Source organism: Pongo pygmaeus, chromosome 1 (assembly GCF_028885625.2).
Source record: "Pongo pygmaeus isolate AG05252 chromosome 1, NHGRI_mPonPyg2-v2.0_pri, whole genome shotgun sequence".
Classification (NCBI taxonomy): domain Eukaryota; kingdom Metazoa; phylum Chordata; class Mammalia; order Primates; family Hominidae; genus Pongo; species Pongo pygmaeus.
The window spans coordinates 68,882,183-68,903,139 of record NC_072373.2 but is presented as its reverse complement, the minus strand read 5'-3'; the positions used below and the strand labels follow the sequence as shown (position 1 = coordinate 68,903,139).

At 42.3% G+C, this 20,957-nt stretch overlaps 1 protein-coding gene across 5 annotated transcripts in view; it reads right to left on the bottom strand.

The window, feature by feature from the left end:
• Window positions 1–1,281: 1,281 nt before the first annotated feature.
• The window catches only part of STX6 (syntaxin 6), a 49,980-nt gene continuing 30,304 nt past the window's right edge, over window positions 1,282–20,957 (bottom strand). For all 5 annotated transcript variants that reach the window (XM_054456768.2, XM_063650662.1, XM_054456803.2 and 2 more), the window contains 4 exons: window positions 18,262–18,387; window positions 16,515–16,621; window positions 12,940–13,034; window positions 1,282–4,899 (listed from right to left, as the gene is read on the bottom strand). In XM_054456768.2, coding sequence (XP_054312743.1) covers window positions 4,823–4,899; window positions 12,940–13,034; window positions 16,515–16,621; window positions 18,262–18,387 — 405 coding nt within the window. In that variant the 3' untranslated portion in view covers window positions 1,282–4,822. The remainder of the gene's footprint in view (window positions 4,900–12,939; window positions 13,035–16,514; window positions 16,622–18,261; window positions 18,388–20,957) is intronic.

Sequence of the window (20,957 nt, the reverse complement as noted above, 5' to 3'; positions counted from 1 at the left end):
TGGCGGGTGCGGTGTCTCACGCCTGTAATCCCAGCACTTTGGGAGGCCGAGGCGGGCGGATCACCACCCACACCCATCCCCCTCCTCCGGTGGGGGTTACTAAATGGGGCTTTGGGATCTCTCACCTTCTTTGCACACTAGTTCTTTTGAAGCTGGCCTGTGGAATGGTGTTTTATGTTTATCCTTGTTTACTGTAGACCAAAAATTGGTTTGGAGGCAGCTTCCAAGTCTTGTCCCTCTCTCTCACTGGTTAGTGGGAATTTGGATAAGGGAATTGTAGGGCTTAGATCAGTCTAGGGTCTTTTTTTTTTTCGAGACGGAGTCTGGCTCTGTCGCCCAGGCTGGAGTGCAGTGGCGCGATCTTGGCTCACTGCAAGCTCCGCCTCCCAGGTTCACGCCATTCTCCTGACTCAGCCTCCCGAGTAGCTGGGACTACAGGCGCCCGCCACTACGCCCGGCTAATTTTTTGTATTTTTAGTAGAGATGGGGTTTCACCGTGTTAGCCAGGATGGTCTCGATCTCCTGACCTCGTGATCTGCCCGCCTCGGCCTCCCAAAGTGCTGGGATTACAGGCGTGAGACACCGCGCCCGGCCAGTCTAGGGTCTTATGTGACCAGTTGCAGAGTAAGTACCTCTAAGCTATCCATGGTCCCTGCCAGGTCTATAGACTCTACAGAGAGCACTGCTCTCATGGGTTCATGTGTACCCTGTCTGGTGGCCTCGTTCCGTGTGTTTAGCCTCTGCCCAAAGCATGGATGAGTTACATGCAGTTAGTGGTGAGATCCTCATGCTGAAGCCAGCCTCTGTGCCCCAAGAAGTCATGGGCTATGATCCAAGAATCTGGGAAGTAGAGTTCTTACCCTCAGGCTTGGGTGGCTCTTTGTTGCATTTGTGTTATTCTGCAATATGATCATTCTAGTAATTCAGTCCTTTTCAAGTTGAATTCTTTTCAAGTTGTTTTATTTTCCTTTTCCGGAGACTTTTGTACATACTGTTGTCCTGAGTAACAGTATCTCTAAGCTGAGTTACTCTAATCAGAGCTACTGAAAGGTACCTGCTTTAAATAAATTCTGGTTTGGTTTTATTTGTTAATCAAAAAAAAAAAAAAAGGAGAGAAAGAAAAGAAAGACCACCCCCTATTCAGGCCAGCCAGTAATGAAACGTCCCCTTAACCAGAAGCAAAGGCCCTGGGAGGAGCAAGGCCTGTCACTGGGGCAGGGGCACTGTCCTCAGGGGTGGACTTTGCTCAGGGATGGCGCACAGTGACTGCGGGGGCTTAAGTCTGGTAACCCTTTGGTTTTATTTCTTTTTATTCTTGATGGGCGAAAAGCCTCCTTTAAAAAACATTATTCTTAAGAAACCTTGGAGAGAAAAAAATGCCAGTGAGAGGAAGACAAAGAAAAATTAGAGGCAGTACATTCCATATTTTAGAACTTTAGCTTTCCAGACACTCCAATTTTGTTTTGTTTACAAATTCATCTTGCAGTACAAGGTGAAGCCAAACGGTACAAAGTCCACAGAATTGAAAAGCCATTCCATATTTATCATTCAATTTTTTGATCTTCAAATGTTATGAATTCTCCAAAAAGGTAACAGGGAACAGATATCCCTCTGGTCTCACTTTATAGACAGGGAAATTACCAAAAGAAAAATCTTGGCTCTACCATCTCTACTTACAGAAGGTAAAACACTTAACAGAGACAGATTTCTGTTGGAGTTAGACTAGATTTCTTTTCACAGCCCTTAATCTCACGAGGTGAGAAGGAGTGGAAGTTGCCAAGTTGTTGGCTACCAGACCCATCAGTCTGTTTAACTCTGGCTAAAAGCAGAGAATAATGGGCAAGTTACCAAGTTTCCTCCTTCAGCTCTGGCGTGCATTCTGAAATTGTGGAAGATCCTCATGTAACACACACGCTGCAACCTGCATTTGCCACACAGTCCAGGGCATACAGAGCATTGTGATTCTTCACAGTCCGCAGAGACAAGACCAAAAATTAGGACTAAAAACTAAAGGTAGTTGAGTTTTTCAGATGGATTTTCACTCTGGCAAATTCAGTAGTTCATTCCCTTCCTCCCCTCAAATCATTTAAGTAAAATGTTCTTCCAATAAACATAAATTGAGCTCTTTCTCTGTTATCCATCACATTCTGCCAGTTCTTTAAAACTGGAATATGGTACTAGGTACAGAAGGCTAAAGGGGAAAGAAAGCCCCAAATACTATAAAGATGCACTTATAAGTAGTGTGGGGTTATCACCACTGTCTACTTACTCTCCTTTTCTAGGACACAGGGTGAAGAGACCACCTGGGTTCCCTCTAAAGCCCTGAACATTAGGATCACTGAGGAGGAAATATTTGTCCTTAAAAATAAATGTAGGTTCCCTGGATTGTTCTCTTTGGCTGCCACATTTGGAGCCTGAGTGGAGGCCCTTCAAATTAACACTGGTTCTGTAGGGACTGCCCAGTCAGGGTGCAATGGGATCAGACACAGGATCAAGTCAGCCAGGGGCAGAAGGGCATGGTGGCCCCACGGGGAGAATGCCCTGTATTTTTAGTTAACTTTCTAAACTGTTCTCTATTTAGCTTCAGCCTGAGTCAGGTCTACAATGGCTACTATTTAGAAAATAATTTAAATCAGTGAGGTAAGCATGTCGATTGGAAATATATCCAAACATCATTAAGCCTCTGGGTCATAAAACTTGGTCTCTGAACTAACAGGAGTATCTAACTCATTAATGACTAGGTTTGTTCCAAACGGCCCCTGCTGACACACATGATCCTTTTGTGTGGCACAATAAATCTGGTAATAGCAGAACAATAGCATGGCTTTTAAATAGGGTGATTTTATAATTCCTTAAGATGCTAGTTTGCTTCTTATAATGTGTTTTGTGGATTACAGTACTTAGACAAGGTTCACATTTACTTTAAAAGACTTCTATATTTTAATGCAAATCTAAGGATCATCCCCTTTCTTAGTTTATAGAAGATTCAAACTTTGTAAAACATAAATAACCTAGTACTCTAAACATCTGAAGCCCTTTGTAATACTCACGTTTTTTTCCTAATTTGAAAATAACTTATTTATATATCAAACATTAGAGCAGAGTGTAAACATGGATGTCAATCACCCTTTTAGTTTCACAAATTTGCTTTTAGCTTTCATCAACAGGCATATTTTCTTAACCTACAATGATCTCAAATGAGATAAAATATCCTTCTTCAAAAATTGTTAAGAATATTTATTAAAAAGTGCAATTCAAAAGTTAGCTGGGCAAGCACATCATTGCAAATCACAAAAAAGGGTGAAAAAACCAAAACCCCCAAATAAAACCACATGAAATACAAACAAAACAAAACAAAACAAAAAGGTTAAAAAAAAAGTGTGCTGAGGAATGCACCCAAAAAGACAAGGAAATGAGAAGTCAAAGCCAGAACTCTATCCAGATGTTGCTGTTCTTTCCAAGTGCAAAAGAAGGTGGTGAGGAGAGACCGGCAGCCTCCACCACTGAGTTCTGGCTCTGGGTCCAAATACTACTTTAATATCAGATTATTCATCAGGGAAGTTATAAAAATATCCTATATACATGTGCACATTTGAGGCATTTTAAAAAGTCATCAGAAGCTTAAAGTTTAGTGTCTCAGCAGTTTCAGCTACTTAAACTCAATTAAAGCATCTATCATTTAAATTTGGATTGGCTCAGTTATTTGACTGCAGATGATAAAATCAAGTTGTCATCTTAGGGAAAAAAAGAACCAAGTTTACCTACACATCCTTGCCATTACCCACAGAGTAAGAGAAGTCTGGCCCAGAGCTAACCTTTTATGTCATTACGTTTCTGAATAAATGTAATAAATGTACTAACCACTCCCAACCCCAACCCCCAATGTAGAGTGCCCTAGGAGTAAAAGAACTGTAATGAGGACAATCTGGTATCCAAATTCATTCAAGGGTGTTACTGAGCCATTTAGCAACAACATATGTAGCAATCACCCTCAAAACGCAAACTGCACCCCTGGGGAGGAAGCCCTGGTACAGCAACATCAAGTCGGCAAGGATCAGGAGCTGACCTCTGGCGACATCATTAACCCTTCCCTAAGCTATGCCAACGCAGAGCCCTCTTGCTCTTTTTAATTGCTCCTGTCAGTTAAAGCCACAAGTTGTTAGCACCCCCAAATCCCAGGGTGTTTCATTATTTTCCATTAGTTATTCTTACCACAAAAAAAATGACCTGGAAAAGCAATTTTATCTTAGCATTTATCCCTGAAAAATGAAACACTGCATTTTCTGTCACAAACTGTTTCTGAGCCTTTTGTCCTCAATAATCATCAGCTCTCAGGGGCTAAGAAATGCTACAGCAATGGGAAATGAAACATACCCAGAAGCTTGCATTCCTGACAGGTTTCTTTAGATGGGACAGCGGTGCACTGTCTGAGCAAGGGAAGGGTCTGAGCAGAAGAGAAGAGCTGCCAAAGATGCATGGAATGAGCATCAGCAAAACACCAGTGGAGTCTGTGAGTCCCTCCTCAGCAAACGAGGTCCCGGAAGGCAAGGCAGCAGCTAGTTCTCCGCCGAACTGGACAGGCGGCATGGGGCTTCTGTTGTCCAGCTGCAGCCAGGAGTGCAGACATCTATTTCCTCTTCCCACTGGCCCTTCCAGCGCTGGGATGGAGGAGCCATGTCAATTGTGGGGTCACACGGAGAAAAGTCAGTGCAGCAGTACGTTTCCAGGATAGGAATGTGAGTAGACGGCAATGTCACACGTGCTCAGCTTCTCCTCCCCTCGGTTCATATGCGGGAGGAACTCGCACCCAGAGGCCCCGCCGTCACAGCACTAAGAAGAGGATGAGCACAACCAACAGGACTGCAAAGAGGATGGCTATGGCACACCACTGGCGCCGATCTGGAAGGCAGGACATGGGGATTAGCTCTCACAGGGACTCCACGTTCCCCAAAATACAGTAACATGGAACTTATGGCACCCTTTGAAGCAGAAAAGGGGCAGAACGTGCAAATGACGGGGCCATGATCTTACACCTGCCTAGGTACTTGATGCTCTAATGCTGCTCTGTTCTTGGCCTGCACTTCGCATGCAGTCACAACTTTGCCAGTCCCCTGAAAATGTCTTGTAATAATTACATGCTTTGTGTCTCAAGTCTTTAATTAAAATCTGCGGATCTTAGCTTTCTGCTGGTAGTTAGCATATCCTCAAAAAAGGTGTTGGCAATGGTGTTACAGATCAAAGCCTGCCTGCTTTAATCTCCCATAAAAGTCAAGTCATTTAATTAAACAATAATCACATTCTTTTCTCAATGAGAAAAGAGAAAACAACGGGAGGAGGGAAAGGAGATGAAAGCTACTGCTGGTCACTTCAGGAAATATACAGCTGAAAAAGCAAGCTCCAGTGAGACAACGTGATTAATTTCACACCACACCTAGCCAAGTAAGATTACTTAACTAGTAACTGTGTTAAAGTACCTTATACAGCTCCTCTGTAAATGAAAGTGGAATGTTTTTTCTGAAACTTTCTGCCCTACCAACAATTTGGAACAGCAGGCACAGGAAACAACGTGATTAGAGTCCATCCAAATGGCTGAGAGTAGGGAGGCCCTGTGAGACAGAAGGGCCCAGACAGGCCCTGGGGGAGCCCTGCTGCAGCTCACAATCCTGTGGTCCCAACTCTACAACAGCTGCCCCGCAGGGCTGTTGTGAGAATTAAACAACACAACCCTGTCATACACACACTGTGCAGTGCCCAAACCTAGGGCACAGAGGATGCTGCCAACATCAGGATGCTTCCTTAATTTGGAGACATGTAGAAAAAATGAGCAGTCTTTCCACTGATGAGTTTTGGCATCTTCCACAAAGGGCCCGACTGGTAACAGAATTCACTAGCCTATGAAAATGCAGTTCAACCACTAGGAATAAGAGTTCCATTTAAATAGAAATATAAAGACATGTTGATTCACTAAAGTTTCTTTGAAAGCCCACTGATTTTAGCACACTATAGTTATTGAGAATCACGTTGCAAAAAGATCTCAATCTATGAAAATAAACTGCTAAACTCTCCACAAGGCAAAACATGTAATTAAAATTATTTTAAATATTATGGATATCAAAGTCTTAGAACTGGACAAGAGAACTGCCACCAAATTATAAGTAAAGCAAGTACCTTCTAAGTGGTGATCACCTTGGTCTACCTCAGACATACTAGAAACTCATTTAGTTAACTCTGAGTAGGACAAAGACCCCAGGTCCATCACTCGTTGTTCTCAGGTAGGACTGTTCCAAAGGTCTAGGGAAGGCAGAGATGGCCTACTGCAGGTCACACTTTGACCTGTTTAACTATTACTTCAATGGTCAAGAAAACTTTTATAGCTGGCATTCTCTCATCTGATTAAAAATGTTAAATTTTTAATTTCCAGCCAAGTATGTAAGAAGCTTAGAAGTCATCACTCTGTCGTAACAAGTAAAAAGCTGAACAAACTGAAAAAGCAAAACTCTTCTTAGATCCATCAGAGAAGTGAGGTCACATGGTAAACTGCTGCCCCTAAAACTGCAGAAACCTACAGATACATACAGAGGATCACAGCTTATCAGAGCAGAAATCCATGAAGCAACAAACTCCATAGGAACCAGTGTCCCGGTAGGAAAACCTTAACTTTAATTGATGAGCTGCTGAAGGCTCAGTGTGGACAAGTCTGAGATGAAAAACAAACAAAAAAAACCACTCCAGGGGGACCCAGGCGAAGGGGACCCCCACACTTCTGTGGGTTTTACCTCCCGGAGCTTGACCAGGTTCTCAGCGAATATTGGGAAAAATCCCCTCATGCTTCCAGCAGGCAGAGGGGAAAAAGAATCACTGTGAAATACTCCAGAGCACTCTGTTCTAAACAAAGTCTGCCCTCAAAAGAAACTAACCAGAGTCTGACTAACCTGGGGGAAGGAAAATACCCAACTCCAGTCTTCTCTAGCCATCCAGTTCCACCTAACAGTAGAAAAACTGGGAAGCACTAGTGAAGTTCACAGGCCAGGGGCACAGGCTCACCAGAGGCTAAGACCTAATCACAGGACTAGAAAATGCCACCCCCCGGCCTCACCACCCCATCTATGATAAAGGTCTATTTACCACAGTTCCTTTTACCCAGTATATCATGTCCACTTTTCAACAAAAAGTTATAAGGCACACTAAAAGGAAAAAGCAACAGTAGGAAGAAACTGAATATGCATCGGAACCAGAGTCAGATACAGCAGGAATGTTGGAATTATCAGAAGAGGAATTTTTTAAACTATGATTAATATGCTACAGGCTTTAATGGAAAAAGTAAACAACATGCAAGAACACATGGATAATGTAGGCAGAGACATGGAAATTCTAGAACGAAAAAAATAGAGATCAAAAAGACTAACACAAATGAAGAACGCCCCTGATGGGCTCATTAGTAAGCTAAACACAGCTAAGGAAAGGATCTCTGAGCTTCACAATTTGTCAACAGAAACCTGAAAAAAGAAAAAAAGACTGAAAAAAAACCTGGCACAGAATATTCCAGAAATGTGGAACAACTATAAGACTTACCATAACATCAATCAAGATAATGTAGTATTAGGAAAACAGACAAACTGAACAGTGGAACAGATAGTCCAGAAATAGGCTGACATAAATACAGTCAACTGATCTTTCACAAAGGAGCCAAGTGCAATACAACAGAGCAAACAGAGTCTTTTCAACAAATGGTGCTGAAACAACTGGACATCCATGCCAAAAAAATGAAGCTGGAGGCAGACTTTACACCTTAACAAAAATTAACTCAAAATGTATCCACAGACCTAAATGTAAAATGCAAAACTATCAAACTCTTGGAAGAAAACACAGGAGAAAACCTAGATGACCTTGGGTATGGCAATGACTTTTCAGATACAACACCAAAGACACTATATATCCATGAAATAAATAATTGAAATTGGGATGTCATTAAAATTAAAAACTTATGCTCTGTGGAAGTCACTGTCAAAAGAATGAGAAGACAAGCCACAGACTGGGGTAAAATATTTGCAAAAGATTCATCTGATAAAGGACTATTGTCCAGAATGTATTATACAAAGAATTTTTAAAACTCACCAGTATGAAAACAGCTTGATTTTAAAAATGGGCAAAAGACCTGAACAGACACCTCATAAAAAAGGGATGGGGCTGGGCAAGGTGGCTCATACCTGTAATCTCAGCACTTTGGGAAGCCACGGCAGGCAGATCACTTGAGGCTAGGAGTTCAAGACCAGCCTGGCCAACATGGTGAAACCCTGTCTCTACTAAAAATACAAAAATTAGCTGGGCGTGGTGGCGCAGGCCTGTAATCCCAGCTACTTGAGAGGCTGAAGCACGAGAATCACTTGAACCTGGAAGGCAGAAGTTGCAGTGAGCTGAGATCGCACCTCTGCACTCTAGCATAGGTGACAGAGTCAGACTCTGTCTCAAAAAAAAAAAAAAAACAACCATGAAAGAGCTGCCAGGGAAGCATATGAAAAGATGTTCAACATTAGATGTCACTGGGGAAAGGCAAATTAAAACAAGAAACAATACACACCTATTAGAATGGTCAAAACCCCAAACAGTGACAACACCACATGCTAGCAAGGATGTGGAGCAATATTAACTCCTAGTGGGAATTCAAACTGGTACAGCCACTTTGGAAGACAGGTTGGCAGTTTCTTACAAAACCCAAACATACTCTTACCATAACCATTCAGCAACCACATACCTTGTTACTTATCCAAATGAACTTAAAAACTTGTCCATATAAAAACCTGCACTTTTTTTTTTTTTTTTTTTTTTTTTTTGAGACAGAGTCTCCCTCTGTCACCCAGGCTAGAGTACAGTGGTGCGATCTTGGCTCACTGCAACCTCTGACTCCCGGGTTCAAGCAATTCTCCTGCCTCAGCCTCCCAAGTAGCTGGGGTTATAGGTGCACGCCACCACGCCTGGCTAATTTGCACACGGGTATTTATAGCAGTTTTATTCATCATTGCCAAAACTTGGAAGCAACCAAGATGTCCTTCAGTAGGTAAATGGATAAATTGTGGTACATCCAGACAATAGAATATTATTCAGTGTTAAAACAGAAATAAGCTATCAAGCCATGAAAAAGCACAGTGGAAACTTAGATGCACATTGCTAAGTGAGAGAAGCCAATCTGAAAAGGATCTGTGATATATAATTCCAACCATATGCATGCTGGAAAAGCAAAACTATGGAGACAGTCAAAGGATCAGTAGTTCGGGGGTTGGGGGAAGGGAGGGATAAACAGGTAGAACACAGGATTTTTTAGGGCAGTGAAACAGCTCTGTGTGATGCTACAATGATGGATACATGTCATTTATACATTTGTTCAAATCCAGAGAATGTACAATACTAAGAGTGAATCCTAAGGTAAACAATGGTCTTTGCGGATGATTAATGATGTGTTAGCATAGGCTGATTGTAACAAACGTACCACCGTGATGCTCGATGTCAATAGTCAGGGAGGTTATGCGTGGGGGAAGGGGGCTACATGGGAACTCTCTGTACTTCCTGCTCAATTTTGCTAGGAACCTAAAACTGTTCTAAACATAGTTTATTAATTTTTAAAAAAGATTAAAATGCTTACAATAATTTAAAGCCACTTCGCTACAATGATTAGTTGCGATTCTTTCAGGATGAAAACGGAGAAAGTATTTCTTCTCCAACTCCTCCCTCAACCTCACACACTCCTATGTTTACCCTCTTCCCTCAGGCATCTCGCCATTCTCAGCACCAGATTTCCAACACTGAACAAGATTTCCATTTTTTGGCTTTCCATCAGCCTCTACTCACGCCTCCTACCACCCTCCAATCACCTTCTCTTCCACAACTGTATTAAGTAGGAATTTTCACCAAGGAGAAGCATATACCACACAAGCCAGCACAACCCGAGGATGTTCTTTTCAAGCCATTTTCCTCTGAAGCGGCTAAGCTGCCTCTATGAAGCATGAACTAGGTAACCCCAGGGAGCTGTTACCCCAGCAGACTTCTCAGCACTTCCCGCAGAGGCTTCATGCATAGAAGGAACGGGTACTAACCACAGGGGCTTTTGTGACCTCAAGTGGAAAGTTTTAAGCAGCATTGCAAGCTCAGGACCTGCCTCAAAAAGTCAGAGGGGAACAAAAGAACTCCAATGGTAGTTTTTTCTCTCTCTCAAAATATTTTTCTCCCCTAAAGAGAAAAGATGAATGGAATGTTGGAAAGTGAGAGGGAAAAAAATCTCAGTATCTACTTAAAATAAAATACTTCTGTGGGTAGGAGAATACAATTAGTGTCTCTCTCGGGTCATTCAAAAAAGTAAATGTGGAGTCTTGGTTGGTTTCTCCCCATGAAGCAGACAGTCATGGGGAGCGGAGATGGTCTGCCTGTGTGTCTGTAACTACTTAACCACACTTCGCTGTGCCTCCATAGGCTTCCTTTATGTACAGGTTTGATTACCAAAACAGTGAACTTCTGCAAAAATTGTGGAGGAGAGCAGAGACCAATACAAATTGCCTGTTTGTCAAATTGAAGCAGAAAGCACCAAGCAGGAAGAGGTCCTTAGGGAGTATTTCTTTGGGTAGCAAGCAAAGATTAAAATGAAAACACAAGCAACCTGTCAAAAGTGAAGCACCGTTCAGGATAAATGCTCTGTTTCCTGGCTCTTTCTCTTATACAAATATAACCAAAGTTATTACATTGCTTCCCCAATTTTTCTTTTGGGAAAAAGTAGAATAAAGCATAAGCAAACTTCACTGCTATTTATACACACTGGGTCGCTTCTCACAATGCAAGTACTTTTCTAAATTATTCATACCCAGAATGCTGGGAAACAAAGACAGTGCATCTTTGTTCACTTGCTCTTCCCCAAACAGAACTGGTGCTGAAGTAGCTACTTGACTTTGCGACTACTACGTACATGAGTGAGAGGCCTGGAATTTAAACTGGTTATACAATTCTTCATTAAAACACCTTTTTTTGTTTTGTTTTGTTTTGTTTTTAAGTAGAGGGGAGAAGGTACAAGAGAGAACAGAGGGAGGTCAGAAAAGACTTTGCAAACCTTTCTCTAAATGTGTGACAGATGAACTAAGCTGGTGCCTGCTTCCCATATATGTACAGTTTCAGGCAATGAAGAGCCTGCTAGAAACAAAGATACTTGTCCCTAAAGAGAAAGAAGAAAATGACTCTAGATAGGAACTTCTCTTTGTTTTGGATGTAATAGGTCCATTGCGCCTTGGGGCCATTACAATTTTTGTTGCCTTACAATTTCTTAAAAACATTTACTAAGTACCAATAAATAAATGGTAAATGCAGTTAAGCACTTCTACTTTATTGGTATTTCATTTAATCCTCACAATTACCTGGAGAGGTAGGACTCAACGTATTTTTATAGATAAGAAACTGAGCCCCAGAGAACTGTTATGTAACCTGACTATGAGTTAAACGTCTGAAAAGTAAATGTGCATATGTATTTAAATATTGCCTCAAAAAGCTAACCTATTAGATCTTATAACATGTACCTGACAGTAGGAAACCAACAGAAGAATAGGTGTCAAGAAACAGGGTATGTTCTAACGCAACGGAGGTGTTCTACAGTCAGGGAACATTCAGATTACCTCAAGGAGCATCTCAGTTTCTCCTTCCACCAAGCAACGCCCACCAGATAAAGAAGAGATACTGGATTTTTTTAAATTTAAAATATATTATTTCCCATGTAAAGAGTCACTGGAACATATCTTATACAGTAACTATTATGAAAATTGTTTCTTCATCCTCATCCTGGTGCAAATTTGCTGAAATATTTCAGTATTGATTCAAACATAACAATTTAAAATAGATCCACACATGCCATCTTATTCTGAAGTAGTAGGTATTTTTCTATCAATGAAAGAATGTTCAGGAGAAACAGTAACTGGCTTAACTGTTGTTTTAAATAAGTTCCCTATTTTGGCAAGGAAATCTTAAAAAACCAGTAAAATAAAGAAGGATTTTGTAACTGCAAAGAAAGTTATTCTACTGGGCTGGGTGCAGTGGCTCACACCTGTAATCCCAGCACTTTGGGAGGCCGAGGCAGGCAGATCACAACGTCAGGAGATCGAGACCATCCTGGCTAACACGGTGAAACCCCATCTCTACTAAAAATACAAAAAATTAGCTGGGCGTGGTGGCGGGCACCTGTAGACCCAGCTACTCGGGAGGCTGAGGCAGGAGAATGGTGTGAACCTGGGAGGTGGAGCTTGCAGTGAGCCAAGATTACGCCACTGCACTCTAGCCTGGTAGCCTGGGCAACAGAGTGAGGCTCCATCTCAAAAAAAAAAAAAAAAAAAAAAAAGAAAGTTACTCTACTGGGAAAAAAACCAGACACCGTGGGGGATCACAAAGCCTTAACTTTTCCCAAGTTAAGGCTACAAGCAGAAGATAAAGACTGCACATACAAGTTTTCCATTCTCTGATTCTAAGGCATCACACAAAAAAAATGTGCCATAAGAAAGGGATCAGTCAGGCACGATGGTTCACGCCTGTAATCTCAGCATTTTGGGAGGCTGACACGGGCGGATCACCTGAGGTCAGGAGTTCGAGACTAGCCTTGCCAACATAGTGAAACCCTGTCTCTACTAAAAATACAAAAATTAGCTGGGCGTGGTGGCACGCACCTGTAATCCCAGCTACTCGGGAGGTCAAGACATGAGAATCACTTGAACCCAGGAGGCAGTGGAGGTTGCAGTGAGCTGAGATGGCACCACTGCACTCCAGCTTGGGTGAAAGAGTGAGTCTCTGTCTCAAAAAAAAGAGAAAGGGATCTGTAAAAAATAAGAAAGGGATATGGATGGGCATAACTATGAGACAATGCCCCCAAGACAGAGTTCTAGAATTAAGTACAAATGCTTAAGCTTTAAACACCATACATACCACTGGTCATATGAGATACTTTTGCAAGTTTCTTCATCACATTGTCCAGCCGGGACTGAGTGCTCTCCAATTCGTGAGAGAAATCTTCCAACATACTAGAGAGAAGCAAACACAGAAGGTCGCTGGTAAGCACAAAGCCTTGGCAGTGCACTTGCACTGGGTTAACAGGAATAGGCCTCCATTTTAGCAAACAAAATAGGCAACGTTGGGTTTCAGGACCTCACTCTGTTATCCAAAATCCTTGGGACAAGATAGGATTGTGATTTTGGAATTCTCGGGATTAAAAAAAAGCCTACATTACATATGCTTTGTATTAGTCAACACCACCAGGAGGACACCACCAGCAGGGTCTGGGGCAGTCCCCGTAATCAGATACTTAATATTTCTGCAGAGAAAACTATGAGGAATCACAGTTGGAGTCAGTTCAGGTAAGGTTTTTCTGTAACATGAGCTTGCTGCAAATTTAAAGAAAAAAAAAACGAGATTTCTTTAGAGCTTCCTAGATTTCAGAACTGCAGACAAGGCAGTGTGGACCTGTCTATACAATAACACAAACTCAGTGGCAGTGCAATGTGGTAGAAACAATGCTATCTGAGGCAGACAACCAGGCTTTGCCACTTGTTTACATTGCCACCTTCGACAACGTACTCTGTAACTCTTTGGGACTGTTTCCTCACCTGTAAAATAGGGCAATCCTATCATCCCAACTTCCCTCACAGGGCTCTTGTGAGAACCAGGTAATAAAACAAAAGCACTTTATGTCTATATGAGTTAAGGAATGTACTTTAATAAAATAACCTCCTATAACGCACTACGTGCTTTATTATAAACCCAGAAGGCCTCAGGACTAACATCCCTGATGGGGTGTGTGACTGTGTGTGTGTGCATGCACACGTGCATTTCCCCATCTGTCCTCACAGAGAATCCAGTATTTCCCACTAGGAAAACTGACTCCAGCAGGCTTACACTATTTGCTGTCCAATGTGCAGCTGGGAAAGAAAACCCCAAAATACTATTTCAGCAGTGCCTATTTCATAAGTCACTAAATATTCCAGCCTTTTCAACTTTTGATTAGTAAATGATTATTCTGAGGCTAGAATGTAATATGCCAATTAGTACTAACAGTCTTACTAAAAAGGCTGTATTAACTCTGACAGCATCAATGGCAGTTAGAAACTCCTGGTCTTGATCTGTGCCCACACTAGACACCTGACAGCCTTGCAGGATTCAGGGCAACCAACTCTTCATTAAATCAACCGTTACATAAACTCCATGTTGACAACTAAAACAAGTCTTTGTCCCTTACCTAAATTTTCAAATTAAAAAATATTTAGCTCATTTTAGATCCCGGCAGCATCTTGGCGCTACAGCTGGCAGGCCTATCCAGGCAGGGCCAAACTCTGAACAGCAAGAGCTACCTTTCTGTGCTAGGTATGACTTTTCATACTGAAGACAAAACAGGCACATCATCAGGCACATCATCCGACCTTCAGTCCATGGACACTCACCAACCAAGTTGCTAGCCCAAATCTATCTCAGTAGCATCCAACAAAAATATGAGTCACGTATGCCATTTTACATTTCTAGTAGCCACGTTTGTAAAAATTTCAACAGAAACAGGTGAAATTAATTCTGTTGTATTTAGTTTAATATAGCCAAAATACTATAATTTCAACATGTAATATAAAAATTATTAATAAGCTACTTTATATTTTTCCATATTATGTCTTCAAAATCCAGTAAGCATTTTACCTCTGGAGCACATCTCAATTCAGACTGGCCACATAACACTTACTCAACAGCCACATGTGGCTAGTAGCTATTATACTGGATAGCACAGGTCTAAGTCCAAATCCCATGCTTTTTCCCATTTATCTGTTATTTCTATTTTTTTAGAGACAGGGTCTCCTCTGTCACCCAGGTTGGAGTACAGTGGTACCATCATAGCTCAATGCAGCCTCAAACACCTGGGCTCAAACAATCCTCCCACCTCAGCCTCCTTCCCTAGTACTTGGGGACTACAGGTGTGAACCACCATGCCCAGCGGTTTCATGCCCTTAAAAACAAACCCCTTTACTATTGTTCTAGTGAGCTGTGGAGAGGGAGTGGAGGTGGGGGTGTGTCAATTCACCATCTTTAACTGGAAGTCCCTCAGACTCTATTACCCACTCCCCAGCCAGGCTGCCTCATCAACAGAGAAGCTCAGGCCATTAGTCCTTTCCCCTCCTCAAACTGAACTTTAGGGTCAGGACCCATTTTAGATAGACATGAAACAGATTCTGGGTACTCCAGCTTCCTACCTGGTCTCCCTACCTGGCTCCACTGCAGCACATCATCTAAATCACACCTGATCACACCATCACTCCTAACCTCACCTCCACTGGTCCTCTCATCATGCTGAGAATAAGTAGTCGCACCTCCTTACCATGCTGACAAGGCCTTCCCTGGTTTGTTCTCTGCCTCCAGACACATGGAACCTCTCTCCTCCATGCACATGTGCACCTCTCCATCTTCACAGGCGCACTTTCTTCCTCCTGGTCTACACACCCCACACCACCTGCCTCCACACCAACTCTCATCTCACCTGGCTAGCATCCACACATCCTTCAGATTTCAGTTAAACCCCTCTTCCTCAGGGACCTTGGGCTAAGTCAGGGCTCTCCAGGCAGCATGCACGGGCCCCATCACAGGGGCCCTCCCACTTCACTGCCATCACCTAATGACCCCTCGCCACTTACCCAATGTCCATTCTACCCTGAAAGCAGCAAACTCTTTGGCAGAGATGGGTTGTCTTGTCTGCTGTGTTCCCTTCTATATCCCTTGGCTTCCAGAAGGCCCGGTGTAGAACAGGGGGCCCACTAAGAATTTATAATGAATCAATGTGTCATGATAAACGTAATATCGAGACAGGAAAGTTTCTAAAATATCCTGATGGACTGTTTTTTTTTTTTTCTCTTTCAAAAGATTTACAAAATGATGTGGCAGCATTTAAGAATGCAGTTTTTGCCATCGAACTTCTGGGTGCAAAAGAGATTGTTCATAAGGAAAAACAAACTGAGGTTATGTTTTGTTTTTATTTATTTTTCTGAGAGGAAAGAGTTTTTGTTAACTGGCGTTAAATTTGTAAGTTTTTAAATTAAAAAAAAAAACAAAGTTACAATAATTTAAGATTCAAAGCAAAAAGTGTCTGTTCAATATAGCGGCAGAGTCATGGGATGATAAAGTCAGCTCATGTCCTATCCTCTCTGGAACAAAAATCCCCACAGGTTACAGAGGCTTCTCTGTTTCATATTCCCATTCATAACTATACTTCGAGTATCTGCTCAGAGAAATCTGTGTCTGTTTTTGGAGGTGTTTAAAAATAATAACAACTTCGCCTAAAGCCTGTAGTAAAATTTACGAAGTAGAATTGCTTCTTTTGGGTAGGCTAATCTGTAAAACAGAATAAAAATGCAGTTATGAATAAAACAGCTTTTGATTTTACCAGCCACGTGGCTGCCAGGCTTTTTAGGGGTCTCATAGGATGGCTCTGCCCCTCAGTTTCACTGCAGCGAGAGGGGTGTCTCAATACTCACACTGCCTGTTCCTCCAGCTCCCCTCCAATGCGCTGGGACATGTTCTTCAGCACCCCGATGCTGCCAGAGACCAGCTCCAACTGCTCATCCTGCTGTTCCACGATCAACTGGTGCCAGAGAAATGGGAAATAAGCAATTAAAATCCATCTTACCTGGTTCCAAGCCCAGCACTCTAGCAGCTGCTAGTTTCTTTGCCAACTTGGGACAATTCACATTCAGAAGCAAAGCCCAGAAATCAAAGGACCAGACCATTGCCTCCGAGAACACACTGCTCAAAAGGCTGGATTGTCAAGCTACTGATATCTCCTGCTGATCCAACTTGTGAACAGTCAGCGGGGCTTGAAACCACCAAGAGAGATTTACTCTGGTTGGCTGACGTCCAATAATGGAGCAGACAATAGCTGAAAGCACACGTGCAGATGACCACTGAGACATGGGGATGTTTGGGAGGAGGAAGCCCATTGCCAAGATCAAGGTCTCAATCCACAACAGACTGCCACAGCTTAAATACAAGAGAGTCTGGCAAATCTCTGGATGTGGGGAAACTATGCAGTCTTTCCTCTCTTCAAGGACAAACTAAAGGATGCCCTGTGGCAATAAGTTACCTCAAGGACAACTACTGACTGACAAATATTTACTTTTAGTTGTGTTGCATTCTTCTCACTTTCTATAGAAAAAAAATTTCCTGGGTTTAATAGCAATTTAAGTAGACAACTGGTTAAGTAGACATACTAATGTAAAGAACAAAAGAACATATAAACTACATGTATACATAAAACACAATATTTAAGAATCAATAGTTTCAATAGGTACATGCTCCTCAAATCCACAGACACATTATCATTAGCTTGCTTTTGTTAATGCAGCTACATATCAAAGGCAACAACAGACATAATCAATTTCATTTTCCTCCTAACCCTTAACCTACACAAAAGCAGTCAACTTTACATACAACAAAACCAACGAATAGGCCAGGCGCGGTGGCTCACGCCTGTAATCCTAGTACTTTGGGAGGCCAAGGCAGGCGGATTGCCTGAGCTCAAGGAGTTCAAGACCAGCCTGGGCAACAAGGTGAAACCCCATCTCTACTAAAATACAAAAAAAAAATTAGCTGGGCATGGTGGCGTGCACCTGTAGTCCCAGCTACTCAGGAGGCTGAGGCAGGAGAACTGCTTGAACTTGGGAGGCGCAGGTTGCTGTGAGCCAAGATGGTGCCATTGCACTCCAGCCTGGGTGACAGAGCGAGACTCTGTCTCACAAAAAAAAAAAAAAAAAAGAAACCAACCAATAATTTTCAATGAAAAAAATGAGAGATCTTTCTGAAAGTGTCTTTGCTGAGATGAACAAAGGTCTGTTTTTTCTAAGAGAACTAACTGAGCTTCGTTCTTTTTTTTTTTTTAGAGAAAGGGTCTTGCTCTGTCACCCAGGCTAGAATGCAATGGCATGATCGAAGCTCACTGTAGCCTTGAACTCCTGGGCTCAAGGGATCCTCCAGCCTCAGCCTCCTCAGTAGCTAGGACTAAAGGTGCGAGCCACCACACCTGGCTGAGCTTGGTTCTCTTGAAGCAGTCATGCTGTGAAGATTTTGAAACCCTTTATATATGCAATTATTAAACACAATCAACACAGGACAAGCTCTGGCTTAGCCTGCTTGTCACTAAGCCACAAGACCCCATGGCTGGCAAAGGAACTAAGGGGGTATCTTGTTTCCCACTGGCCCGTCCTAAGCCTGGGGTCCTCAGGGTACCTGCTGCTGTGCCTGCTGCTCCTCAATGAAATGAGAATTGGCTCTCTGGAGCTCTCGGTCCAGACGCCCGTATTTATCTGTTGTTCCAGTGCTCCAGTTCTGGCTGCCACTGTCTCCCAGCAGTGCCTGTGTGAGCAGAACAACCGGAGGAGTCAGGAGAAACAAACAATTACTATCTCTGAACAAGTGATGCATCAAGAGTGATATAAAGAGTTTTCACATTTCTTGTCTATTTTCCCCTGGACAGGCTTTTATGTAGTGGTGTAGGTTGGTGCCTGGGTGGTACTATTTAAGGAATTCCAGGAAGGGCCCTCTATGTCTTTAAGCTCTCCCAATAGGCCTCACAATGGGCTTTGTCCCCTTAAAGTGCAAATAAATGCCTGCTAAATCAACAAACACCCATCTATATACTGTGTTATAATTGAAAAGCATTCAATCTCTTGTAAAAGAGCTCTTCCTGATACCTGTGGAACTTCAGCAACCCATAGGTTCCAGTCAACCTGATTCCAAAGATCTAGAGTACTTTTTTAAGAAAAGTGTGACCCAGGGGAAGTTTTGTGTTTTTTTGGTGGGGCGAAAGGGAGAGTTCCCTGGAATGACAAGAAGGTAAGCCATAGCCCTTCACACACAAAGGCACAAGAACCATCAATGTCTGTTAAGTTTAACCCATGAACAGAAGCCAGGGTCCTTCAGGCTTTCCAGATGACAACTGGGGGTTACTTTACAGGCAGGTATGACCACAAGGAATGCCTGACCCTGGCAACCTAGGCAAGGGCTGCCCTAAAGTCAGAGTTCTCCACCAGGGCTCCCAGAAACAAGGGTCGGGTTTCTCAAGTATGAATTCAAGGAAGTTTGCAGCCATAAATGGGTAAGGTTGGATATGTCTTCCTCACATGAAGAGGACAGGCAGGAATGTGAGAGTTCCGTCTCGGCAGTTGGTTCTGACCAGATCCCCACAAGCCTTCCTGACTGGTCAAAGTAACTACTCACACCAGCCCCGCAGCAAGAGCCAGAAGACGCTAGCAACTAAGACTCTTTTTCCTTGTAGAGTTGCCAAATTTTCCTATCGGGTAATTAAAAAAAAATCTCAGGCACTATTAAAAGCCTGCCTGGTTACTTGGTTCTGTCTGAAAACCCTTCCAACAGTCCCATGACCTTCCTCCATACTGACACTGACCTCTTCTCAGACTGCGAGGGGTGAACTCCATCAAATGGCCAGACTTCAGGGGCTAGGATCAGGGAAGCTCAGTTATTAGAAGCTTTTCTTACAAGAGCTTCCAGGGGCCCAGAGCTTCAGTCCAGCTGGATGGTGACTGTCTCTGGTGTAAAGCAGATCCAAGGCTTTTTGTGGGTGGCTCTGCCCTGGTCTTAGGGCTATCAAGACTGAAAAGATCCTGCTCATTCTGATCCAGACTCTAAGGACCTCTATGGAAGATATGAGGAAATAGTGACAATTTTTTAGGGTCAGAAAAAGGCTATAATGCATCACTGGCCTAAGGACAGAGAACTGGGATACCACCAGGGCCTTGTGTGCTCCTGAGGTCACAGGGCTATTTTTCCTACGTTTTCCATGGTGTACACTTAGGTAGAGCTAAGTATAGGGCAAATCATCCACGTTTTATTGTAAAATAGCTTAAAGTTCATCAGTCTGATCCCAAATGTCTGTGATAATAGGATAGAGATTGAGAGAGGGCCCAAGGACTGGCAGATGCACCTGTGTGTGGGTGCCAGAGCAGAGGTGCTGGTGAGGCAAGGAGCAGCACACAGCCTGGCACCTGGCACGACGTGGCGAGGCCCATGCCTGCTGGAGTGCTTAGAGAGCCCTGATCCTGCTATTCCTCGAAAATTTGCAATTTGACATTTCACTCATAGCCTAAAACAGAATTCCAAGCCATAACTAGACAAGCAATATATAAATACATATATGTATATATACTTTATATAAATATATATTTAAATTTCTATATTTATATATTTATAAATATATAAATATAAATTTTATTTACATTAGCCCAACTATACTATCTAGAGAATAAAACATTCAAATTAAGAGTAACAGCATCATAGGTGTTACTGACCTCACTGTCACAACTACTTCAGGTACTTCCACTTCCTATAAGCTCAAGTGCAAATGAGAAGAGAACTCTAAAACTCGCCAACTTGAGGCCATTCACTAGCTTCTTTCAAGAGAGGGAGCCAGATGGAATGGACCAGCTAGTGGCTTTTCCTAGCTATATTGCTCAAAAAGAAAGCAAAGGAGGCAAATAAGATTAAAAAGCCAAAAACAAAACAATGACTTGAAAAATGGAATGCAAGAAAAGGAAACAGGAAAATTAAGTTAGGTGATATTTATAGAACCCTGCCCCTTCTTCAAGCTTCCATATTTGTTTTCAAAATTAAGTGTCTTGACAAATACCCACAGGTATGAAGTACTGATTGCTAGTTAGTAAAAATAGTGAAATTTCTCAAGAGCCTACTAAATGGAAAATTCATAACTTTCTGGAATCTTAATAAAATGCGACTAAGATAAGTCATTTAAAGCAAATAGTATCATTTTTCATGAAGTCTTTTTTACTTCTAAGGAAAATGGATATCCACAGAATTTAAAAAACTACTTCTGTCAAAAAAATTACCTAACAGTTTAGCAACAGGCAAAAACATTCTATCCCACCAAAAAAGTCTAAATCAAATCTCAA